Raw genomic sequence first — 22401 nt, 5'->3', positions numbered from 1 at the left:
GTCCTATGTATCTAACTAGTCTTCTAACACGTTACAATCCTTCACGCTCTCTGAGATCACAAAACTCAAAAAACTGGTAGTTCCCAGAATATCTAAGTCCACTAAAGGGGGTAGAGCTCCCAAACTTTGGAATAGTCTTCTTGATAATGTTCGTGGCTCAGACACACTTTCCCAGTTTAAATGTAAATTAAAAACTTATCTCTTTAGTCAGTCATACGCATAATCTTGTAATCTCCCTGCTGATAAATCCAGCATAAACCAGCATGAATTCCATGCTGGTCCAGGCTGGTTTTTACTGGTTCATGCTGGTATAATGCTGGTATAGATTGGTGGCCAGCATAGTCATGGTGTTATCAAGCAAAACGGGTCTGGTGAAGCTGGTTAACTAGTATGATCTTGCTGGAATGAGCTTTATGGGAACAACCTTTATTTTTGCTTGTGTATGTTTCTATGTAACACATTAATATAAGATTAAGACACAATATATTGGAATATATTTCATTATAAGTGTGTTTTTTTTGCTCCCTCTTTTGAATAAAGAACTGAAATAATAAAACTCAAAAAAGCTTTGAATAACAAAGAATAAAAACATTTAAAAATCGTTCATTAGGGATTAAAGTGTCTCCACAAATGAAATAATAATAAAGTAATACCAACAAATGTTGACTTCCCGGGCTCCATGAGGGAAGCAGCATATACAGTAAATCATACAGAATGATGTTTTTTGGAAAATATATATATATATATATAAAATCCATTTGTCTCAATTAAGTATTAGTTAAGTTGTTTGTCTGTTTTTTTAGTAAAACGTGAAGAGATATTACCCAGCATCAGCGTTGCTATGCAACCTTTACAGCAACTATGTTCATGAAGGTAAATGTAGTTCCTGCACTTTTCAAAAATAAATCTCGCAATGTTTTCGACTACATTATATACCTTACAGTGTTTATTGAAATTAATGTAAGTGCACGTGTTCCAGATCATCATGTTTACAAATACAAATACATTTAAATATATCTAATATTAAGCTTGCATCTAGGACAGAGTGTAGCCAGACAGCACAGAAAGAAAGAAGATTAAGACAGAAAAGAAGAGCAAGTGGTGGAAGTTGAAAAGGAATGTCATGAGGGTTTCAGACACATGTTGAGACAAGCTTTCGGTGGTCAGGAAGAGCTTCTTTTTGACATATGGATGTGTTGAAAGAGGACATGAATTTAACTGGTGCCAGAGTAGAGGACGATGAGGTAATAGTTGATGATTCGCTGCAACAGACATGAGAGCTGTGAAAGAGACAGTTACAATATAGATTTTGGGGGGAAATTCACCAAAACCCTCTGACATTCTGAGTCACCAGTATGAGATCCATGACATTTATAAAGCTTTAAAAATTCTATACGCTGAGTTTTCAAATAAATGTATTTTATGCACGAGCTTGTGGCGCCATCTTGTGCAGGTTAATTTCTGAAAGCATGAGACAAAAGAAAGAACGTTACATTCTCCTCAGGTCCGCAAGCGTTGAAATCAACTTCTAAAGAAACGCTGTTTGAAATATCTTCTGTCCTTGGTCAAGTGGCAGGAAAGTCTGGTTTCCTACTTTATTAAGAAGAATAAAAGTCTTTGTATGGGGAAGCCTCAGCCTACTAGCTTGTCCAGAGCCACAGACTTCAATGAATCCAACATCACAAACCTTGCATCTGTCTTATAAAAACATGACACCACACCCAAAAACATCTGGAATGTGGATGAGACAGAAATCACAACAGAACACTTCAGAAAAGGTGATGACAACTATGTGTGTGTCTTGAGCTCAGTGGAAAGGGGCAGCCTGGGGACCATGACCCGGGATAGATACCCAGGGCAGGGGCTTAGCCAGCCACTAATAATAGTATTTTAATACTACTAATACTACTACTTATACATCTGTAATAATCACTCAACTTTTTTTTGCTGGTCCCAAGCTAGGCTTAAATGGAAGGGGTGTCATCAGGAAGGGAATCTGGTGTCAAAACTGTGACAAACCAAACATGTGGAAAGCACTGTACCCACAAGCTTAGCTTCAGAATTATGTATGTTCGTTTAGCAGGCAGATGAATGCAGCCATGGATCTATTACACTAGAAGTTCCTCTCATACCTGATGTAACTAGCTTGCATAATCCTATAGTTAAATATTACTTCATTCATGTCATTTGTTTTTTGGGATTTTGTTTGCTGTACTTGTTAGTGCATTCATCATTTAACAGCAAATTTTAAAAGGTACATTTTTAATGTAACCTTCTCCCTCTAGTTACACACATTGGTCAATTCAAGAATAATTCATGCAATTGTATATTGTTTATTTAAAAGCAGTAGAAATGCAGTTTCTTGTCTCTCCTTATTGTTCAAGTGGTTGAGGTTGATTTGGGATTTAGAAAGTAAATAGACCAAATTAGTAAGTAGACCAATACTTTCTAGAGATAGTAATTATCACATTAATCTAATTAGACTTGTTGAAGATGTAATTTGAAGTTAGTAATTAAGAACTATTTTAGAGTAAATTCCCAACCGTTATATCAGAGGTGAAACTGGAAGAACAGTATTTTATTAAACCTATTAATTTAATTTTCATGTATAAGTGCAATCCTGCAGGCATTAAAAAAATGTGGCAGCAGATTAAAATGAAATATAAAATCATAATTCAATCAGGTAAGCCTTGAGCATATCATAGGTGTAATGTACATGGCTTTACAAATATTGTTCATATTAAATAACTAAATATAATTCTAGTGTCTAGCAGTGCAGCAGCATTTTTGACATAGGTTCATTCTCATTTTACTACTCAGCCAGCAGAAAGAAGGCAGAGGCTCACAAAACAGGGGGAGGACCTGCACCACCACCTCTGACAAATGCAGAAGAGATGGCCCTGAGCCTGAATGCTGGAAGGCCAATGGCTGAATGAATCCTGGAGGTACTTTATCAGTACCAGTCAATCCAGAAGATTTAAGTGCCTTCATAAAATGTAAGAGGTCTACCTACAGTATGTGTTATTTTATATAGACTTTTTGTGATATTTCCATTTATTTTTTGGGGGGGTTGGGTTTTTCTTGGTCCCAACAGATTCGTATGGTAATATCTGTCTCTTGGAGCCTCCTGTCCCAACAGAACCCCAGGCAGTTGTAAGTAACCTACTCAATACACCATAAATTATGACAAATAGTATTATAAAGTGTACTCTATGAAATGCTCATCTTCACATGATGATTGGGATGATGAAGAAACTGCTGCCACAGAGAGGCCTAGAGAGGTAATGTTAATATTATGTGTCTACACATCAAACAATCTACACATTCACATTTCTTCACAATTTTATTTGGAGTAGCCTAAAGAATCTAAGTTTATATCTATAAATGGTCATTCTTTTCTATGATGTTAGCATATCTTTTTTTGTAGGAAATAAAGAACACCATATAAATTGCTGTGATTTTGTGTTTATTCATTTTCTTTATTTTTTGTTTTGTGGTGGTGGTGGATATCATGATTAATCTGAGAAGACATTGCGGTATATCATATCCCGGACTACCCTTCCATCCTGGAAATCTGCAGGGTTGATGGGGTCTTCCTCAGGATCTTGTAATTGTAGGGCAGGTGTTGCTCCCCTCTAATTATGGCAATATTATGGAGAACAACACATGCCACAATAATGTCGCAGGCCCTTTCAGGGGTTACCCTGAGGTGACATAGGCACTGGAAACGTGCTTTCAACAGGCCTATGGTCATCTCCACCCGGGCACTCATCCTGCAGTGTGCCACATTTAAGCGCTGCTGGGGACCTGGTTCAGCTTCTGAGTAAGGGGTAATAAGATTTGGTTGGCATGGGTAACCCCTATCTCCCAGCAGAAAGCCATCAATCTCTCCTGTAAGAAAGTTCACATTGCTTTAATGCTGCATAGAAATTCCCCTGTAAGTGTGTAGTGCATACATTGAAATATGTGTATAGGACATACATTTACTTACCCCTTTCCAGTCTGTTACTCAGGGTTGACTCCCGATACAGTATTGTCATGTAGTCTTTGACCATTAGAAACAGTAGGCTGTCAGTGTTCCTGCACATTAATAATAGTTAACCTCTTGACATAAGCCGCTTCATTTTTAGAAGGTGCAATGACCAGAATGTGTGCCATCAATGCGTCCAACCACATTCAGAAATCCTAAAGGGAATTCTAATTATTAGGTTACTTTCAGGGGTCATAGCAAGATATTCTTATCTGAATGTCATTTTTCAGGTTAGCCTCATTTAAACTGATTTATACACCACTGACCTGCAATCCTGTAAAACTCCTCTTTGATGACTCTCACTGGTTTGTTGCCAAACATGTTTCCAGACCTAAATCCTATTGAGCATCTGTGGGGCATCCTCAAACAGAAGGTGAGGGAGTGCAAGGTCTCTAACATCCACCAGCTCTGTGATGTCATCATGGAGGAGTGGAAGAGGACTCCACTGGCAACCTGTGATGCTCTGGTGAACTCCATGCCCAAGAGGGTTAAGACAGTGCTGGAAAATAATGGTGGCCACACAAAATATTGACACTTTGGGCCCAATTTGGACATTTTGACTTTCACCAATTTCAGGGGTGTACTAACTTTTGTGGCCAGCGATTTAGATATTAATGGCTGTTATTTTGAGGGAAAAAATTTCTTCAGTGTTGTCACAAGAAAAGATACAATAAATTATTTACAAAAATGTGAGGGGTGTACTAACTTCTGTGAGATACTGTTGTAGTGGAAATTTTATATATCATGAGTGTTTTTATATAATTATATTTTATATAATCACTCACGATTTGTGAAGAGGATGTGAATCTGCTCTTTCAGAGACAGAAGACAAGGGAAGCTCCTGGCCCAGACGGGGTCTCCCCTCCTGTCTCAAAGCAAGTACTGACCAACTAGCTCCTATCTTCACCTATATCTTCAACAGATAACTGGAGCTGTGTGAAGTCCCCTCCTGCTTTAAACTCTCCACAATCATCCCAGTCCCCAAGAAACCCTCCATCACTGGACCGAATAACTACAGGCCTGTCGCTCTGACATCTGTTGTAATGAAGACCTTTGAACAGCTGGTATTGGCCACCTGGAGACTGAAACAGAACAGATGCTGGATCCCCTACAGTTTGCCTACCATGCAAACAGATCAGTGGATGACAGTCAAAATTGGACTTCACTACATTCTGGAACACCTGGAGTGCTCAGGGATATAGAGCTTTGTCGACTTCAGTTCGGCTTTTAATACAATGATTCTGGACATTCTCCACTCCAAACTCCTAAGGCTCAATATAACCCCTTCCATCTGTCAGTGGATCGCCAGCTTCCTGACAGGCAGGAAACAACAGGTGAGACTGGGAGGTGTCACCTCCAGCATTCAGACAATCAGCACTGGCGCTCCTCAGGGATGTGTCCTCTCCCCACTTCTATTCTCCCTCTACATTAATGACTGCTCTTCAAGTGACCAAACTGTTAAACTCCTGAAATTTGCATATTACTCTACACTCATCTGTCTCATCCAAGATGGCGATGAGTCTGCATACCAGCAGGAGGTGAAGCGGCTGGTGCTATGGTGCAGTCAGAACAGAGTCTAGAGCTAAACACCTTCAAAACTGTGGAGATGATAGTGGACTTTATGAAAAAACCCTCAACACTAACCCCCCCCCAATATCCAACAGCCCGGTGTCATCTGTGGAGGCCTTCAAGTTTCTGGGTACTACCATTTCCCAAGACCTAAAATGGGAGTGCAACATAGACTCCTTCATCAAAAAGGCCCGGCAGAGGATGTGCTTTCTATGCCAATTAAGGAAGTATGGTCTGCCACAGGAGCTGCACTGCAGTCATTGAATATGTCCTGTGCGCATCCATCACCATCTGTTTGGTGAAGCAACAAAACAGGAGAGAAACAGACTGCAACGCATGGTTAAAACAGCAGAAAAAATAATTGGTGCCCCCCTGCCCACTCTCCAGGACCTGTACGACACAAGATCCAGAAACCGGGCAGGAAAAATACCCACTGACCCTTCGCACCCTGGACACAACCTCTTTCAGCTCCTCCATTCTGGCAGATGCTACAGAACTTAGCTTACTAAAACTGCCAGACACAGGAACAGTTTCTTTCCCCAGGCAATCACCCTGATTAACAACTCACCATAATTAAATTCCCTCCTTCGTAGCATAAGTACTGCATTATCAGAACTGTCAGTCATCACATCATCCGTGTATGTTACACACACTACTGCTGCTGTATATTGAACAAAAAGCATAATATTGCACAATATTGTTATTTGCACTTCCCACACTTTATGTGCATAACTGATCAGTCATATATTCTGAATTCATATTTAATACTCATAATGTCTCTTGTATCACATCTGTATTGTCTTGTATAGTCTGTATTATCTTGTATAGTATAGTGTTATTTATAGCTGTACTTGCAAGTCACAAACAGCTGGAACCAAATTCCTTGTGTGTGAGAGCTAAAACTGTGTAGACTTGTGCTGTATGGAAGACACCTTTTGCCGCTCTTTACATCTTTGCTTTTACCACTACCTCTGTGTCCGAGTGTGTTCTAGATCAAAACTGTCACCACACTGTATATAATTACAATATGCACAATAAAATTTTCATTGTTGAATCCAAAGAAATTATAAAACACTAATAGAACAGATGAAAATTGTCAATTTGTGTGCTCTTTGTTAAAAATGAGGAGAATAGGAATAGTTTTAACACAAACAATACTTCCTATCTAATCTTAAGCTAAATCTACATTTAACTATGTCTACATAACCTGAAGGATTGGGGTAAGGCATCTGGGCACCCCATGCTGTCCCGAATTTGGACTTCTCCTGTGAGGCTTGTTTTAAAATGTCTGAATCCAACCCTCCTCCCACCACCCCAGGAGGCTGCTGCCATGGATTTTTGGGGCAGTTGGATTTATTTTGTATAAAATAAAAACTAAGATAAAATCTCTCTTCATTTTCGTCTACAATTGTCTCTGCTTTTTCATCAGCTGTTACGACTTTAAAATATTCAGAACGAGTTCGCGGCTTTGCGATGTTGCTCAAGTTACAGGTCTCATACGCCTGTGGCTGCAACACGAAACTGCTGAACAATTGTATTGCTTCCGCAAAAGAACATAGTGCGCTCCGTCTCTACGGTTAGAAATCTGTGTGTCCATGCCAACGCTCTGTTTTTCATGGCAACGATGTGTAATAGTTAGCAGCGGTCTGTTATCAAGAAATAAAATAGTGTGTGTGTAAAATCCTGAGCGCAAGTCCACGGTCTAGGCGGCTTTTTGTGTTAAATGATATTTCCTGTCGCTGCGCAGGCGCTTTTATTGTACATGACAGCTTATGTCCCGATGACCGGTCTTTACATTACGATTAAAAGCAGTTTCAGTAAAGTAAAAAATGTGATGTGCATCAAGTTCGAGTGTCTGCACTGTTTAAACGAGTGTTCTCAACTTCTCACTGACACTTTTGTGATTCGCGGAGTTTTGACAAGTTTTATAACCTTGCTCCTTGATATTGTTTCTTATTCAAAAGTGGTGACAGAAAAAACTCTTTAAACTCAACCTGAAACCTCTTCCCCTGTCACAATCACATCATAATCAAAATGAATAATTAGGCTTAAAAGCAAATGTATATGTAAGGGAATCAAGTTTAACAATTACATGTAATATTGCTCCAAATATCATTAATAATGTGGTATGCAATACCATGTATAACGTGCATTAAGTTGGTAATTTACTTTATATATATATATATATATATATATATATATATATATATATATATATATATATATATATATATATATATATATATATATATATACATACTGTACACCTACAGTTTTCCTACAGTTTTGAGCTTAGGCTTTTTATTAATCAGCATTAGTGTTATTTTATATTTTAATTTGAAAACGTTTTGCATTTGTTTGTTGTTGTTGCTAGTTTGAGTTCAGAAATACAAATTTCAGCATTATCAGTACTGTGTGTGCATTTTCCTTGAGAACCAAGCAAGTTGACTCATTATACCATTTGTATATTATATTGCAATCGCATATCGCAATATGACATTTTCCCTAAATCGTGCAGCCCTAGTTCCTGCCATAAACATTCCATGTTTTAAAGAGATGGGAACTTTACGGTAGTGTAGGTGCACATGCTTGATAAGATCTGACTTTACTGAGGTGACTGATAGGTCACATAAACACAAATGCACACACACATACCAACACACAGACATACCAGGCTACAAAAGCACACACCTAGGGTATAAAAGGGAGAGCTGAATCACTAATTTTGGCACTCTACACTCTATGGAAGACGCCTTTTGCTGCAGCAAAATAAATACAATCTTTACTTATTTTCTGCTTTTACCACCAACTCTGAGTCTGACTGTGTTTTTTATATGTAGATCAAAAATGCCACCACATTCCTTCATGGGAACAGTAATCGAAACTGTTAAAATAATGTCACATTCACTCCTTTCAAGTGGGGTACCAGACACAGATTTTTTTTATTTCTAGAGTGATAACAGCCACCCCCGTCCCCACCAGGTCACAATTAAGTGATGGTCTAGAACAGGGGAGTCAAACTCAAATTCACTGTGGGCCAAAATATAAAACTGAGATAAAGTCACAGGCCAAATTGAATATTTATTGAAAAATTAACTACAACTGATCTGTAATGTTCAACCTTTTTCATATGGAAACAAACTTTAGTTTTGCTTAAATACAGGTTTTGGAACAACCAGAGCTTGTTATTACAAACACATAAGAAATTAAATTTGAAATAAAAGCCACATCAGTGGTGTTCATTTCGCAAACTTTGACTATACATTTTTTGATAAATTCACCCTCATTAAAGGGCAGATTTTGCCATCTCTGCTGCCACAATAAAGCTTTACAGCCTTTACAGCAGTTTAAATTTTTATTTTGCTTTCATGAACATAGTCTGCCGGGAAACCAGACTTTTTTCATCTCCTCCACCTTCTGGAGCTTCTGCTTTACGTCCAGGTCCTTATACTTCTCATAATGTTTCGTTTCATAGTGTCTTCTTATGTTATATTCTTTCGTTACAGACACGTTAGCTCCGTTAGCACACAAGACAAACAGGTCTGTCCTTTATATTCGTACATTACATTCGTCCATCTTTCGTTTGGCCATTTTTTTGGAGGGTGGAATTAACTTGCCCGATGTGACTGTAACATGGTTGTTAATGACTGTCAACAGAGAATGAGGGGCGCTTGCTGTTCGTGACTACGCGTCAATACAGTGACAAGGCATTCTGGGATTTGTAGTATTAGTGGAGCATGCGGCTATTCAGCTGTAATGCACATTTGATATGATCTCGCAGGCCAAATATAATTACACCAGAGTTTGACAGCCCTGGTCTAGAATATGTGCAATCCCAAAACATCGTCTCCTAGTCGAGTGGAATCTTCCAGGGAAGGTCACCTTTAGCAGAAACCAACAACTGCTGCATGAGATTCATTGTCAGATTAACTAAAAACTCATCTCCATCCTACATTGGCCAAAGACTGGGTTCAGTTGAGGTAGGTTTATTGGCAGTCATAAAGACAGCAAACAAACCAGCTGGTACAAGGGATACAAGTTTGTCCAGCAGACCCTACTTGTACCGAAATACTGCTGGCTACAGTGTACAGTGTACATTTCAGACATGCCCCCTTTCCACTCCGGCCTTTTTGTTTACCAATCACACTTCTACTCAGATACTTGGTCCAGGAGCTTCCGGAAATATTACATTATCTCCAAATGGTCATTATTCTTCTTACATATACTATTACTTACATTTCCTATTATCTTTAAACTTATAGGCTCGTTTTTACATACAGCTTATTACTAGCCTTGTTTTCTTCTTTTAATCTGCATTTTCTCTCTGAGCATTTCTCTGGACACAGCCATCATTTTTTTAGGGTACGTATATGTTTTCCCTAAAACTTGGAAGTTAAGGATTACCAACATTCTTTCCTATATGATTCTCTTTCTTTCCATTGTCCTTGTTTCTTAAGATAGCCTTTAGTTTTGTTGTTACCAGTTTCTTATTAACCAAAGGTACAGGGCCTATTCTGTGAATTGGGGCTATATGTGCTTAATGAAATGCACTGAACTTATGTGTATTTTCCCAGCTGAAATTCCTCTATGAATTGAATGATTTCTGGGTAAAGTCGACAGTCCTCCATCTGTTGCAGTCCCTCTCACTGAAATCCTTCTTTTTTTACACTAAAGATTAGGAGAGTCTTTAGGATGGTCTACTCCGTGACTCATCTGCTGCTGAGAGGGTTGATGTCTCTACTCAGGCTTCTACTTTTACTACTCAGGCAATTCAAACTCTTTCCTTCTCATTCTCATATACAAGCGTGGCTTGTTAACAGAAGAACTCAACATCCTGAACGATGTGTTAAAAATGATCACATAAAGAAGAAATGATTTTGACACATCACGGTTCACATGTTCCTTATTAAAATTGATAATCAGCATTGGGCCTTATTTCTGTGTGTATGTGTGTATCCTTATTCCTGTGTGTGGGGGTGTCCTTATTTTTCCATATACATATCCTTACCCGTGTTCTTCTGAGGTCCGAACAAACTTATTGGCCTTACTGTATAATGTTTAAATACCTCATAACACAGATGCTTCTCCTTTACCTTCTCCATACTTCTCTCTTTTCCTACTTCATATACTTTTATCAGAAAATTTCCCATATAACCTCAAGCAAAAGTGGAAAAAAATGTAAACTAGGGGGTTTTACAATTGCGCACAAGGACACAGCCCAACTATAGACAGGCTCTAAAAGCTGCTAGGGTTGAGCACCTGAGCAAATAACCAAATCAATCCCAAGTTCTTTTTAGCACAATGGCTAGATTAACAAAAAGCTGATATATCTGAAAACACAGTTCAGTAATAAGAACTTGATGAGATTCCTCACTGACAAACTTGAAAGTATTAGGAACAAAATAGCTGATGTTTAACCCATGACAGCATCTTGTGATCCAGTCTCAACTTATTACTACAGCTATCTTTAGGTCATGTCCCTAAATCCTATCCGATAGCCCATACTACAAAAACAGCCTTCTTCCACCTTAGAAATATTGCCAAGCTAAGAAACATCCTGTCTGTATCTGATGCTGAGAAGCTAGTTCATGCATTCATGACCCCCAGACTGGACTATTGTAATGCATTACTAGGTGGTTGTCCTGCATCTTTAATACACAGGCTACAATTAGTCCAAAATGCAGCTGCCAGAGTTCTCACTAGGACAAGAAAGTATGACCATATAACCCCAATTTTATCATCTCTACACTGGCTACCTGTTAAGTTTTGATTAGATTTGATTAGTAAGAATTGATTACAAACTGCTGCTACTTACGTACAAGGCTCTTAATGGTTTCTTCAAGCTCTCTGAGATCACAAAACTCAGGACTTTTGGTAGTTCCCAGAATGTCAAAATCTACTAAAGGTGGAGAGCGTTTTCGTATTTAGCTTTGGAAAACTTTGAAATGGTCTTCCTGATAGTGTTCGGGACTCAAACACACTCCCAGTTTAAATGTAATCTCATTAGTCACGCGTATAAAAATACTTCTCATAATCTTGTGCTTTTGTAGATCTGATCACATGCAAATTATTATCTAGACCCTTGACATCTAAAATAAAGATAACACTGCATATATCGTTTTTTACCTTTATGGAAAGTATAGAAAAAACTGTAGTGTAAGCGAAATTTTATTTCTGCAAGCAAACAAAAAATAAGCTGGGTTGAAGGTTACTTTTAAAAAAAAAATGTTCAATGTCTAATTGAGTTCTCTTCGTATTCATGACCAGCGCGACATCTCCAACCCCTCCGCAACGCAATTTTCATTGGTTGTTGTGTTAAATCTTTCCCAGATAGTGCTATTTACTGATTGGCTATTGTGTAGCCTCTTTTTTTTTTGATTGGCTGATAAGTGTCAGACTCGACTAAGAACTGAGACGCGCTTGATTCCTGCTCGGTTCCATAGAGACACCGGTGCGGACTGATACGTTTTGCGCGCTGCGGCATATGAAATATATGATAAATAGACAAAACGTTTTTCTGTGTGAGAAATACGATGTGTGGCGGAATGTGAGAAAAAAACAAACTGCGTGACTGTCACTCTCAATGCATGACACTTGACAGCCCTGAAAAAGTTTTAACTTGCCGGCTGCAGCAAACCAAAAATGCGTCTGCTTCTGTGTGTCGGATTTCGCAAGTCGGCAGGTATGACGCATATTTTAAGTGACAAAAAAATTAAACACGGTTTATTTTAATGTTACAAGAGCATCATAATCGTAGAATTTAGATTTAAAAAAAAAAAAAAAACTAAAATAAAATACATTTAAATTAAATATTTATTTTCCAAATCTACAGGGAACTGCAGCAGAGGGATGAAAGAGCCACTTGGTCTAGTGCTTGTGAACTAGATATTATGAACAGCTGCTACGTTAATTCCTCTCCTCTGCATTTCTTTTTCTTCCCATTCCGAGGCATCCAGAGATTGTACCAGCGCCAGTCGTGTTATGTGTCATGAAGATTTAGAATTTTCAATGAGATGAGGCTGACTCTGTGAGGATCCTTTGACATCTAGACATGTACTAGCTCCAGTTAGATTCTGCTTCATGAAGTATTTGTTATTCTAACAGGAGATGCCAACTACATGTGGTCTCTGAGGACAACAATTGACAGACTGTATATTTATAATCACACCCTTCAGAAAGCTTGGTCTCAGTCGCAGGTTATGGCTAAGAACAGAACATTGAACTGTTGTGAAGTGACCTTCTATGAGCCCTGATCTAAGTCATATTGAACATCTGTGGAAAAAGCTGAAACATGCAGAGTGGGCCAAAATACCTGTCAAGAGGCGCAGAAGTCTCACTGAGAGTTTCAGAAAATGCTTGATTGCAGTGATAGCCTCAAAAAGTTGTGCAACAAAATACGAAGTTAAGAGTACCATTATTTTGGTCCAGGCCAGTTTCATTAGTTGAACCACAGTTCTGTTGAACCACAATTAAAAAGCAATGTCCAATTTCCACCAACAATTTTGTAAATGTGTATAATGTCTATAAAAAAGGCACTGATTTTGCAGCTGTGAGCCAATCCAGTCTCCAAGTACACACTTACCATTTCTTGCATAAAAACTGCACAATTCTACAACTAAATAATTAGTGTTGCATATTTGAGACTCTGGATAAGGGCATCTACGAAATGCTGTAAATGTAAAAACTAATATTGCTAAACTCTAGTGGACAGTCTGAAGTTATGGGTTTTGTAGTTAACCATGTGAATTTTAGTGTTTAAATTCATTCAGGTCTCCGGAGGGATGGACAGACAGACAGACAGATCTTTGTTGTCATTACATAGTGCAGGTACATAAAAATAATTTCGTTTACCATCAAGGCAACAGAAGTGCAAATAGTATAATTACTCAAACGAACAAATGCAGATAAATATGTCCATATGTTTATGTGTATGAAGCATTTGAATGTACAGTATATGTGCATTATGTAGATAAACCATTATGTAAGTAAAACCAAGTACCCAAGATAATACACAGTGTACAGTAGACATGTATGGCATGCTATGAATTTACAATTACAATTATAGAATGATATTGAGATAATACAGAATGTGCAGGAATGGTGGAGAGGAATTGCAAGATGATAAAAGGCAGTGAAGGCAGTAAAGCATCAGTGAGACATCAGTGTGCTAACAGTGTAGTGTAGTGTAGAGTTCAATTTAGTGGAAGGTTAAACATGCTCTATAGCATAGGTCACCAACAGACGGGCCGCGTTCCGGGTCCGGACTCAGAAGCTGTCCAATACGGACCTGGACCTACAGCCAAAGCAAAAGGTTATGATAAAAACTTGATGGGGCACTTCTATTTTAACCGGTGCAGCTTTTGCAATGTTTATGGTAGTGGTAGTGGAAACGCACAGACCAATCAAATCTGTGCATTCCTGAAGTAAACACTGCAAATTTACAGTGCAAGACAGATGAGAGAGAATTAGAGTAAAGTTACACATGAAAGTAAGATAGCGATACATGTAGAAAACAAAGGGAGAGAAACAGATGAGTGAGACAGAGAAAGGAAGAGAAAGTTGAGTGAGACGGAGAGAAAGGGAGAATAAAGAACAAATGCGCTCTCGAAAAAAAGAAAAGTGGACAGCGAAAATAGAGCATTTAATCCAAAATGGACAGACTCAAACGCCATTATGAGACAAAACATAATGGTTTTGAACAAACATATCCACTCAAATCTGAAGACAGCATCCTTGAGACAGCTTTCCCAGATCTTAGGAAAGTAGCCCTATACATCCTGACCACGTTTGGCTCTACATACAACTGTCAGGCAGCTTTCTCTACAATGAACATAATCAAAACTAAATATTGTTCCAGGCTCACTAATGAGCACCTGCACATGTGTATGAGAACGGCCCTGACTCCATTGAAGCCCAGGTTTAAAATCCTGCCAAGCCAAGCTAGAGCTCAATTCTCTCACTGAGATATAAAACGGAAAGTTAAGCACTTTATTTAAACATACACAATTTTCACATTTTATTTATTTTCTCTTATTTTGAAATGTAGCCCTACTTTTATTTATTTAATGAGAGAACATTATACATACATAAAATAATACATATGTTCAGTTCTACGTTATGTGACAATAAACACTGTCAAAAAGTTTTTGAATTGTACTGAATTTATTTGATTTGACAATCAGGTATTGATTGCTTGTAGATGTTGATACAACTACTAGGCTACATAAATATATATCACACTACCTAGTTAGACATTATCTTCTAGACCTTCGCTTCAAGAAATTTTCTCTTACTGGACCTCTTTAAAGTTTATTTGAATACCTCTGCTCTGATGAAGCATGATGAACCGTGATGAAGCGGTAACAACTGGTTTAATCTTCTATGAAAATATAGACGCTATTGTATCCTACCCGGCGTTCTGATGCTACAACAGATCCTCAGAGATGTGGACATCCAGGAATTAAAAGCTGGAGACATGCTCTACTTCAGGAAGATTTTGGAGTATAGTACAAAAATTAAAATTCACATGGTTAAACCTGCTTTGCCCTTTTTGCCTTTTCGTCTATCTAAATCAACTAGGTAAATTAGCTAACAGAATTAGGTCTTTCCTGAATCAGGAACCTGCTGTTTATAGATAACAATGGTCAGTTATTATTTTTATCAGTTTAATTTTTAAAATTAATTTATTATCTGTGCCCAAGAGAGATATGCTGCCCTGTGCACACTATGTTGTCTACATGGGTTAAATGCAGCTTCTAAATAAATATCTCCATAAGTAAAAACATGCTACTGGGCCTCCTATTTGTACCACCTAGTCATTGTATCTAGTTAGCAGTATGTAGCATAGACCTGTTTTGCCTTAGGCTTTTTTCAGGACAAAGCTGGAAAGGCAAATCACATTTCTGTCTAATGTCTAATGTCAGGTCTATATTGCAAAGACAATATATTGATGTACTTATGAGGTAAGCAACTATTTCTGTTGTAAGAATATGCCACGTTCACTGAAACACTATGTATAATCACACAACATATTAAAACACTTAGACAAAAAATAATATTTACAAAAGCGGTGAATGAGAAAAGCAAGAATAGTTTATTGCAAAACCAGGAAGCAACATGAGATCAGTTCATCAGGACTATACAGAATGATCTAGTATACAATTATATACTATATTGTTGATACTCCTCCAATATTTTTCTGAATCCCCTGAAAAATTTCCCATTAAGTTCAAGTTTTAGATTTTCATTTACCAACATTTCTAATTCCCATTATTTTCAAATTTTTGGCTGAGTGAAAGCACTCGTCTTGTCTTTAACTTTCAACTGAAATGCGTTCTTGTGTGTTCTCGTGAATTACAGTCTTTTTATTTCTATAGAGGATATAAACTGTGTACACTTATAATCTTGTGCCTAAATGTACTTTTATTCTGTATTCATATATTGTCTGCTCGTTTGCAGCTTCTACTTCTGGGTCTCGCCTTTCCCGTAAGCACGGTCATTCAGACACAACATAAGGTTTTTGTTGTCTGTTGGCAAGTATAGCTGTTGAAATAACAGCACTGTGGGAGCATCTTCATGCTTCTACACCCTCTATCTCTCCTTGTCCAATCTACTGCATCCCACCTTTTTATTCTGGCCATTATCCACGCATTAACCCTAAGCAGCCCCAGCCAGGTCCAGTTTCTTTATTATTCTGAAATTTTCACCAGGTGTTGTGTTTATTTCCAGTTTTTCATTCCCACAAAACATTGTAAAGGAAGTGGAAGGATGATTATGGAATGTATATTATTAGCAATTTGTTACATAAAAACCTGTATGTGAAAAATTTGTATTCTATAGGTCTGTACATTTTGTAAGTTGAAAAACAAAAAAAAACTTTGAATCATGATGTCAGTTTCATGTTTTTAGTGAGATATCTGAGATGTACTTGGGGTGTGAATGTCACAACCCTGTCCACAAGCTTTACACATCAAGACTGCAAAAGTCAAGACATGTATATTAGGAATATTTTTACATTCGTCTGAAATCTAAAATCTATATTCAGGACCAATTATCTAGGACTCATTTTTGCAGGTTTGCATTCACTTATCATTCCTGTAGTTTTGAGTTAGCAAAAAGGGGATATGCATTGGGCTCAGGCGTTTTTTTTAATAGTAACCTGGATTTATGCATCATCATATAGCAGCATAACACCTGCAAATAAAGCGCCTCTCAACGGTTTTCAGCCATTAAAGTGCTGCCCTGCAACAGAAGCTTTGAGGTCCAATTTATGTCTGGTTGAAGCAATCATATTTCTCAGCCTCACAACACTATACAGGGCTTTCAGACTCCAGAAATGTGCTACAGTTCAGGTGAAGTTCATTTATACAGAATTTCTCAAAATAATAGCAGTACAAGGTGACTAACCAGAATAATCCAGGTTTTTAGTATATTTTTTATTGCTACGTGGCAAACAAGTTACCAGTAGTTGCAATAGATTCTCAGAAAACAAACAAGACCCATCATTCATAATATGCAAGCTCGTGAGGCTGTGCAATTGGGCAATTAGTTGAAAGTGATGTGTTTAAAAAAAATAGCAGTGTGGCATTCAATCACTGAGGTCATCAATTTTGTGAAAAAACAGGTGTGAATCAGGGGGCCCCATTTAAGGATGAAGCCAGCACTTGAACATGCATTTTAAAGCCTGAGGAAAATGGGTCGTTCAAGACATTGTTCAAAAGAACAGCATACTTTGATTAAAAGGTTGATTGGAGAGGGGAAAACCTACAAAGAGGTGCAAAAAATGGAGAGCAAACCCAGAGAGATGTGAAAGAAAATGGAAGACAATCAAAATGGATCGAAGAATAACCAGAATGGCAAAGGCTCAGCCAATGATCAGCTCCAGGATGATCAAAGACAGGCTGGGGTTACCTGTAAGTACTGTGACGGTTAGAAGACGTCTATGTGAATCTAATTTATTTTCAAGAATCCCCGCAAAGTCCCGCTGTTAAAAAAAAAAAAAAAAAAAAAAAAAGGCATGTGCAGAAGGGGTTACAATTTGCCAAAGAACACCTCAACTGGCCTAAAGAGAAATGGAGGAACATTTTGTGGACCGATGAGAGTAAAATTGTTCTTTTTGGGTCCAAGGACAGACAGTTTGTGAGATGACCACCAAACTCCGAATTCAAGCCACAGTACACAGTGAAGACACTGAAGCATGGTGGTGCAAGCATCATAATTTGGGCATGTTTTTCCTACTATGGTGTTGGGACTATTTATCATATACCAGGGACCATGGATCAGTTTGAATATGTCAAAATACTTGAAGAGGTCATGTTACCTTATGCTGAAGAGGATATGCCCTTGAAATGGTTGTTTCAACAAGACAATGACCCCACACTAGTAAACGAGCAAAGTCTTGGTTCCAAACCAACAGAATGAATGTTATGGAGTGGCCAGCCCAATCAAGAACTTCTGGGATGATATCAAAAATGGTGTTTCTGAGGCAAAACCAAGAAATGTAAATGAACTGTGGAACGTTGTTAAAGAATCATGGAGTGGAATAACAGCTGAGAGCCACACAGATGTGAAGCAGTTTTAAAAAACTGTGGTGATACAACTAAATATTAGTTCAGTGATTCACAGGATTGATAAATCCTAGAAACAAATGTTTGTACAGTCAACAGCAGACACTGCTATTATTTATTTTTTTAAATACACCCCTTTCAACTAATTGCCCAATTGCACAGCCTTACGAGCATGCATATCATGAATGCTGGGTCTTGTTTGTTTTGAGAGAATCTACTGCACCTACTGGGAACTTGTTTGCCATGTAGTAATAAAAAAGAATATTCACTAAAAACCTGGATTATTCTGGTTAGTCACCTTGTACTGCTATTATTTTGAACAATAGTGTACCTTTGTAACTGAATGACAGACCAAAGTACACAGAGACAACTGCTGGTTAAAAGAAAGGCACCTTTAATTGAACCTTTTATCTATTGTGAAAAAATATTTACAGAAAATATACAGCAGAACTATTCAGTCAGGCCAAACATGAACCCAACACAATAGAATTATAAGAGAATGGAAATGAGCAAATTGAAGTCTATAAACAAACGTATCAAACAAAACAAATCATTTTCAGCTTAAAATCCTTTTGTTTCCCTGGTCTCTCTGTCCAATGCAGACAGTAAAAACAGTCATGCTGTCCACAATGAAGCACAAAACAAAAAAGCATTCTGGCCACAGGCTGCATATGATGGCTTAGACAGAGCTTTAGGTTTATGATAGTGATAAGATCTTTTGTAAAATACTAGTGCTGTTCATCCTCTGGACATGAGTGCCAGGTTAGCCTCTCTTCATAAAAAGCAATGACCACCTGTGGGCAGTGGGTATTGGCCTCTTTTGCTGGCACCAAGTCTGCCTCATCTGAATCCTTCCTACAAACAGAATATACATTTATATTTTATTTAATGCATAGATAATGTGGGGGTGGGGGGAACGGACGACAGTGTTAATTTCTTTTTAAAGTTTTGATTAATAAGTACAGATATATATATAACCGTCTGTCCAGTCTTGTCTTCACTTGCCAAAAGGTATGTATGTAGTCTATAATAACCATAGCTCTACATAGCATTCACCTTTCCTTAAGATCAATGTTCAACTATTTGCTGCTGTATGGCTTACATTTGGATGACACTAAGGAATTGTCAGCACTTCTACTGACAGAACCCATGCTTAATTCACATAAGTTACCAGAACAGGAAAGTAAACGACAGCAAACTGATGAATAGAGGCGGTTAAATGTCCCACTAACACTGACAACAGTGCTAATACATAGACCTAAGGCAAACATTATGGGAAGGGGGAGGTCAACAGTACATTTCCAGGGAGTTACACGAGTGGATTACACGAGTGGATAATATGACACCATTTACTTCAACTGTACAGTCTGGAATCCTTTTGGGTCACACGATGACCATTTTGAAAGGGTTTGCTCAGTAGGTGAAAACACCAAGAGTTGTTACCCAAATGCAACTGAAAATGATGCCCCAAATGCGCGACAGTACAACTTTATTTGTGCATACTATGATTGCAACTTAGCATTTCTGTAAATTACCAACTAATTTTACAGTTGAGAGGAAAAGACTAAAGAGTCTTGACTGATTGAGGCACTCATACCGCTAGCTGACAGTGGATAGGGCTAGCTTAATAAAACTAATGCAAATGTAAATTAACAAGCATTTAAAAAATAATAATAATTTAAAAAAAAAAAAACATTTTCTCTCTAATTTCTGTACAAATGTACATAAATTTGGCTTGGTCCCATTCTCCACCTTCATTTTCAAATTTCATTTGGTCAATTTTGCCTGCCAGCCCAACACCACATATTTTGCTTTGTATACAACATTTACAAGAATAATCAGGTTCTCTCACCATTTCATAAGAAACATCAGTTCTCCACTGCTATCTGTTGCCCCTATGATCCGCTCCGGTTCCAAATTCCTTGCAAACCCCCTTGGTTTTTCATTCTGTTTAAAAGTATACAGCAAGTTTAATAATGCCTTTCAGCAACATGTAACTAACATCAGTCGTACACTCACCAACTCTTTCTTCCTCTTGGCCTTGCTCTCCTCAGTCTCTGGCTCATCTGTGGAGGACTTCCTCTTGTTAGAGTCAGGGTTCTCAACCACACCTTTTTGTGACTCCAAGAAGGCAGAAATTAACTCTGGGCAATCAAGATTTTCTTCAGGCTCCCAAGTGTTATCAGTACTGTAGAAAATATTGAAGTGATTTGTTAGAGAAAAGCACAAGTAATTCGGAGTGTCTCATGTACCCATCGTTTTAATTTGAGAGACTGGTTTCAGCCAGAGAAAGCATGTCCGTATAAATAAGTGCCAAAATACTGTAAGGGTGTTGACTCTGAGCGATGCTGTACACACTCCGTGTTTTGGTAGGTGTAAAGCTGCAGCTTTGTGCCACACTGTTGGAGTGGTTTAATCTTAAAAAAAAAAAAAAAAAAAAAATCTTCAACTCTCTCTGAATATAGTGAAACAGATACTCGGGTTGTTCTTGACTACATTCTGAGTAAAAAGGTATTAGAAATGGGTCTAAAAAAAATACAAACATGTAAATTAACAGACCCTACTGAGGGACACAGCTTTTTTGTGATTCTTGTGCCCCAAAACGCTTAATTTTGATGCAGCCCTTTTAGAAAAATGACAATGCAGCTTATGGAGATTCTTTTGCAGAAGTACTACAGGATATTTTAATCTCCTACCAGTGAAGACACATGAAATGACTTTCTAATGATAGCTGTACTCATGTGCGACGCAAGTGAATGAAGAGGTCTGAATGCGCGCGGTGATGACGTCACACGCCCACATCTGCGGCGGTTCCGACAAATTACAAGCGTCTCGGACTACTGGCGATTTGCTGGGTTTTAATTAAGGTTTACGATCACAAAATCTGTTTGTATAGGTTATAAGATAATGAATAATCCAATAACGTTTTCTCCGTGTGATTAATACTCACTCTGGAAATCCTTTCCACTTGAGGAAAAACTCCACCTTCCCGTTGACCAGCCGCTGGTCCATCACCTTCTCCACCACAAACTCCTCAGGCTCCTCAACCTCCTTTCTAGACTTTCCGGTCTGTTTCTTACCCATAACTAGCTGAAAAAGCACAGTATAGCTGGTCATGTACACGCTCTGACACGGTGTATAAAACTACAGTCTTATACCCGCTGCATTATCAGATAACCCAACTTTAGCTTTGTGGCTAATGAGAGACTCATGTGCAGGCCTCATTAATACAACACACACATGTATCCGTGTCGTTATAAACACATCATGACTGTGTGCTTGGGCCGGGGTTCAGTCATAAAGCCCTGAATCCAGGCAAGAAGACTCACAAAGCAACACAACTGTGATGATAAATACACAAGCAGTGCGGAATAGCTGCAGTACTGAGTAGCTCGTTTGTATTGTGTATTTAGAGAGAATATAACCAGCCAGTCGTACATTACTTTAATTGCAGACGCTCACACGCTTTACAAACCAACAGCAAAGCTAAGTAAGCTAAAACATTCAGCTCACCGTGTCGTTAAAGCGCAAATCGCGTAATCTTTATAACACTGTAGCTTTTAAACACATAGTTTCCATTTAATCACATGAACACAGTCGAGACACGAAGCACTGTATAGTTTAAAGTATCTGCTCTACAATCAACAAGAATGGCTGTGAAAGATAAGCACCTGGTTGTGTTAAGGCCATCATACACACTTGCAGGAGCAGCCAGACATGATCAGTGAAGATATAACCGTTTCAGTGTATACAGTAAGGGGTCCGTGATGGTGTGTCTCACACACTCACTAACACACTCACTAACACACTCACTCACTCACTAACACACTCACTCACTCACTAACACACTCACTCACTCACTAACACACTCACTCACTCACTCACTCACTCACTAACTAACTAACACACACTGTAAGGGGGTCAGTGATAGTGTACTACACACACACCAGGCTGGGCCTCGTGGGCGCGAAAACACGAACAAAAGAGGATGAGCAAGAAAAATACGCTGAAAATAGCAAACAAATTCTTATTAGAACGAAATATAATTACAATATACAGCACTCCGAAAAATCACTTACGTTAAGCTGATTAAAAAACAACGCGGTCAGGAAACTTCTCACAATCTTTCCCTCAGTAGCGACTCAAACACAAGCAGAACCCTGCACAGCTTATCACTATGAACCCGCTTAGAAACGTGCGCGCCACCGCAAGGATACGCGCCTGCGTCATCACGTA

The 22401-nt window shown here is 38.3% G+C and overlaps 2 protein-coding genes across 4 annotated transcripts; both read right to left on the bottom strand.

Annotated features, from left to right (window-relative positions):
- Positions 1 to 3470: 3470 nt before the first annotated feature.
- LOC113640001 (putative nuclease HARBI1) lies at positions 3471 to 4482 on the bottom strand. The gene is made up of 2 exons (XM_047808198.1): positions 3992 to 4482; positions 3471 to 3891 (listed from the first exon to the last, which is right to left on the bottom strand). Exons 1-2 carry the CDS (start codon positions 4086 to 4088, stop codon positions 3554 to 3556), a joined length of 435 nt encoding a protein of 144 aa, XP_047664154.1. The 5' UTR covers positions 4089 to 4482; the 3' UTR covers positions 3471 to 3553.
- A 14054-nt stretch (positions 4483 to 18536) lies between these two features.
- cbx3a (chromobox homolog 3a (HP1 gamma homolog, Drosophila)) lies at positions 18537 to 22401 on the bottom strand. 3 transcript variants are annotated; one of them, XM_027142318.2, is made up of 5 exons: positions 22245 to 22401; positions 21116 to 21255; positions 20185 to 20353; positions 20018 to 20112; positions 18537 to 19020 (listed from the first exon to the last, which is right to left on the bottom strand). In XM_027142318.2, exons 2-5 carry the CDS (start codon positions 21247 to 21249, stop codon positions 18894 to 18896), a joined length of 525 nt encoding a protein of 174 aa, XP_026998119.1. In that variant the 5' UTR covers positions 21250 to 21255; positions 22245 to 22401; the 3' UTR covers positions 18537 to 18893. The 3 variants fall into 3 exon arrangements, with proteins under 3 accessions (XP_026998119.1, XP_026998120.1, XP_026998121.1); XM_027142319.2 differs by having other exon boundaries at positions 21116 to 21251; positions 22245 to 22393; XM_027142320.2 differs by lacking the exon at positions 22245 to 22401 and adding an exon at positions 21837 to 21974.

This window comes from Tachysurus fulvidraco, chromosome 24, assembly GCF_022655615.1.
Source record: "Tachysurus fulvidraco isolate hzauxx_2018 chromosome 24, HZAU_PFXX_2.0, whole genome shotgun sequence".
In the NCBI taxonomy this organism is placed as follows: domain Eukaryota; kingdom Metazoa; phylum Chordata; class Actinopteri; order Siluriformes; family Bagridae; genus Tachysurus; species Tachysurus fulvidraco.
This window is presented reverse-complemented; position numbering and strand designations above follow the sequence as displayed.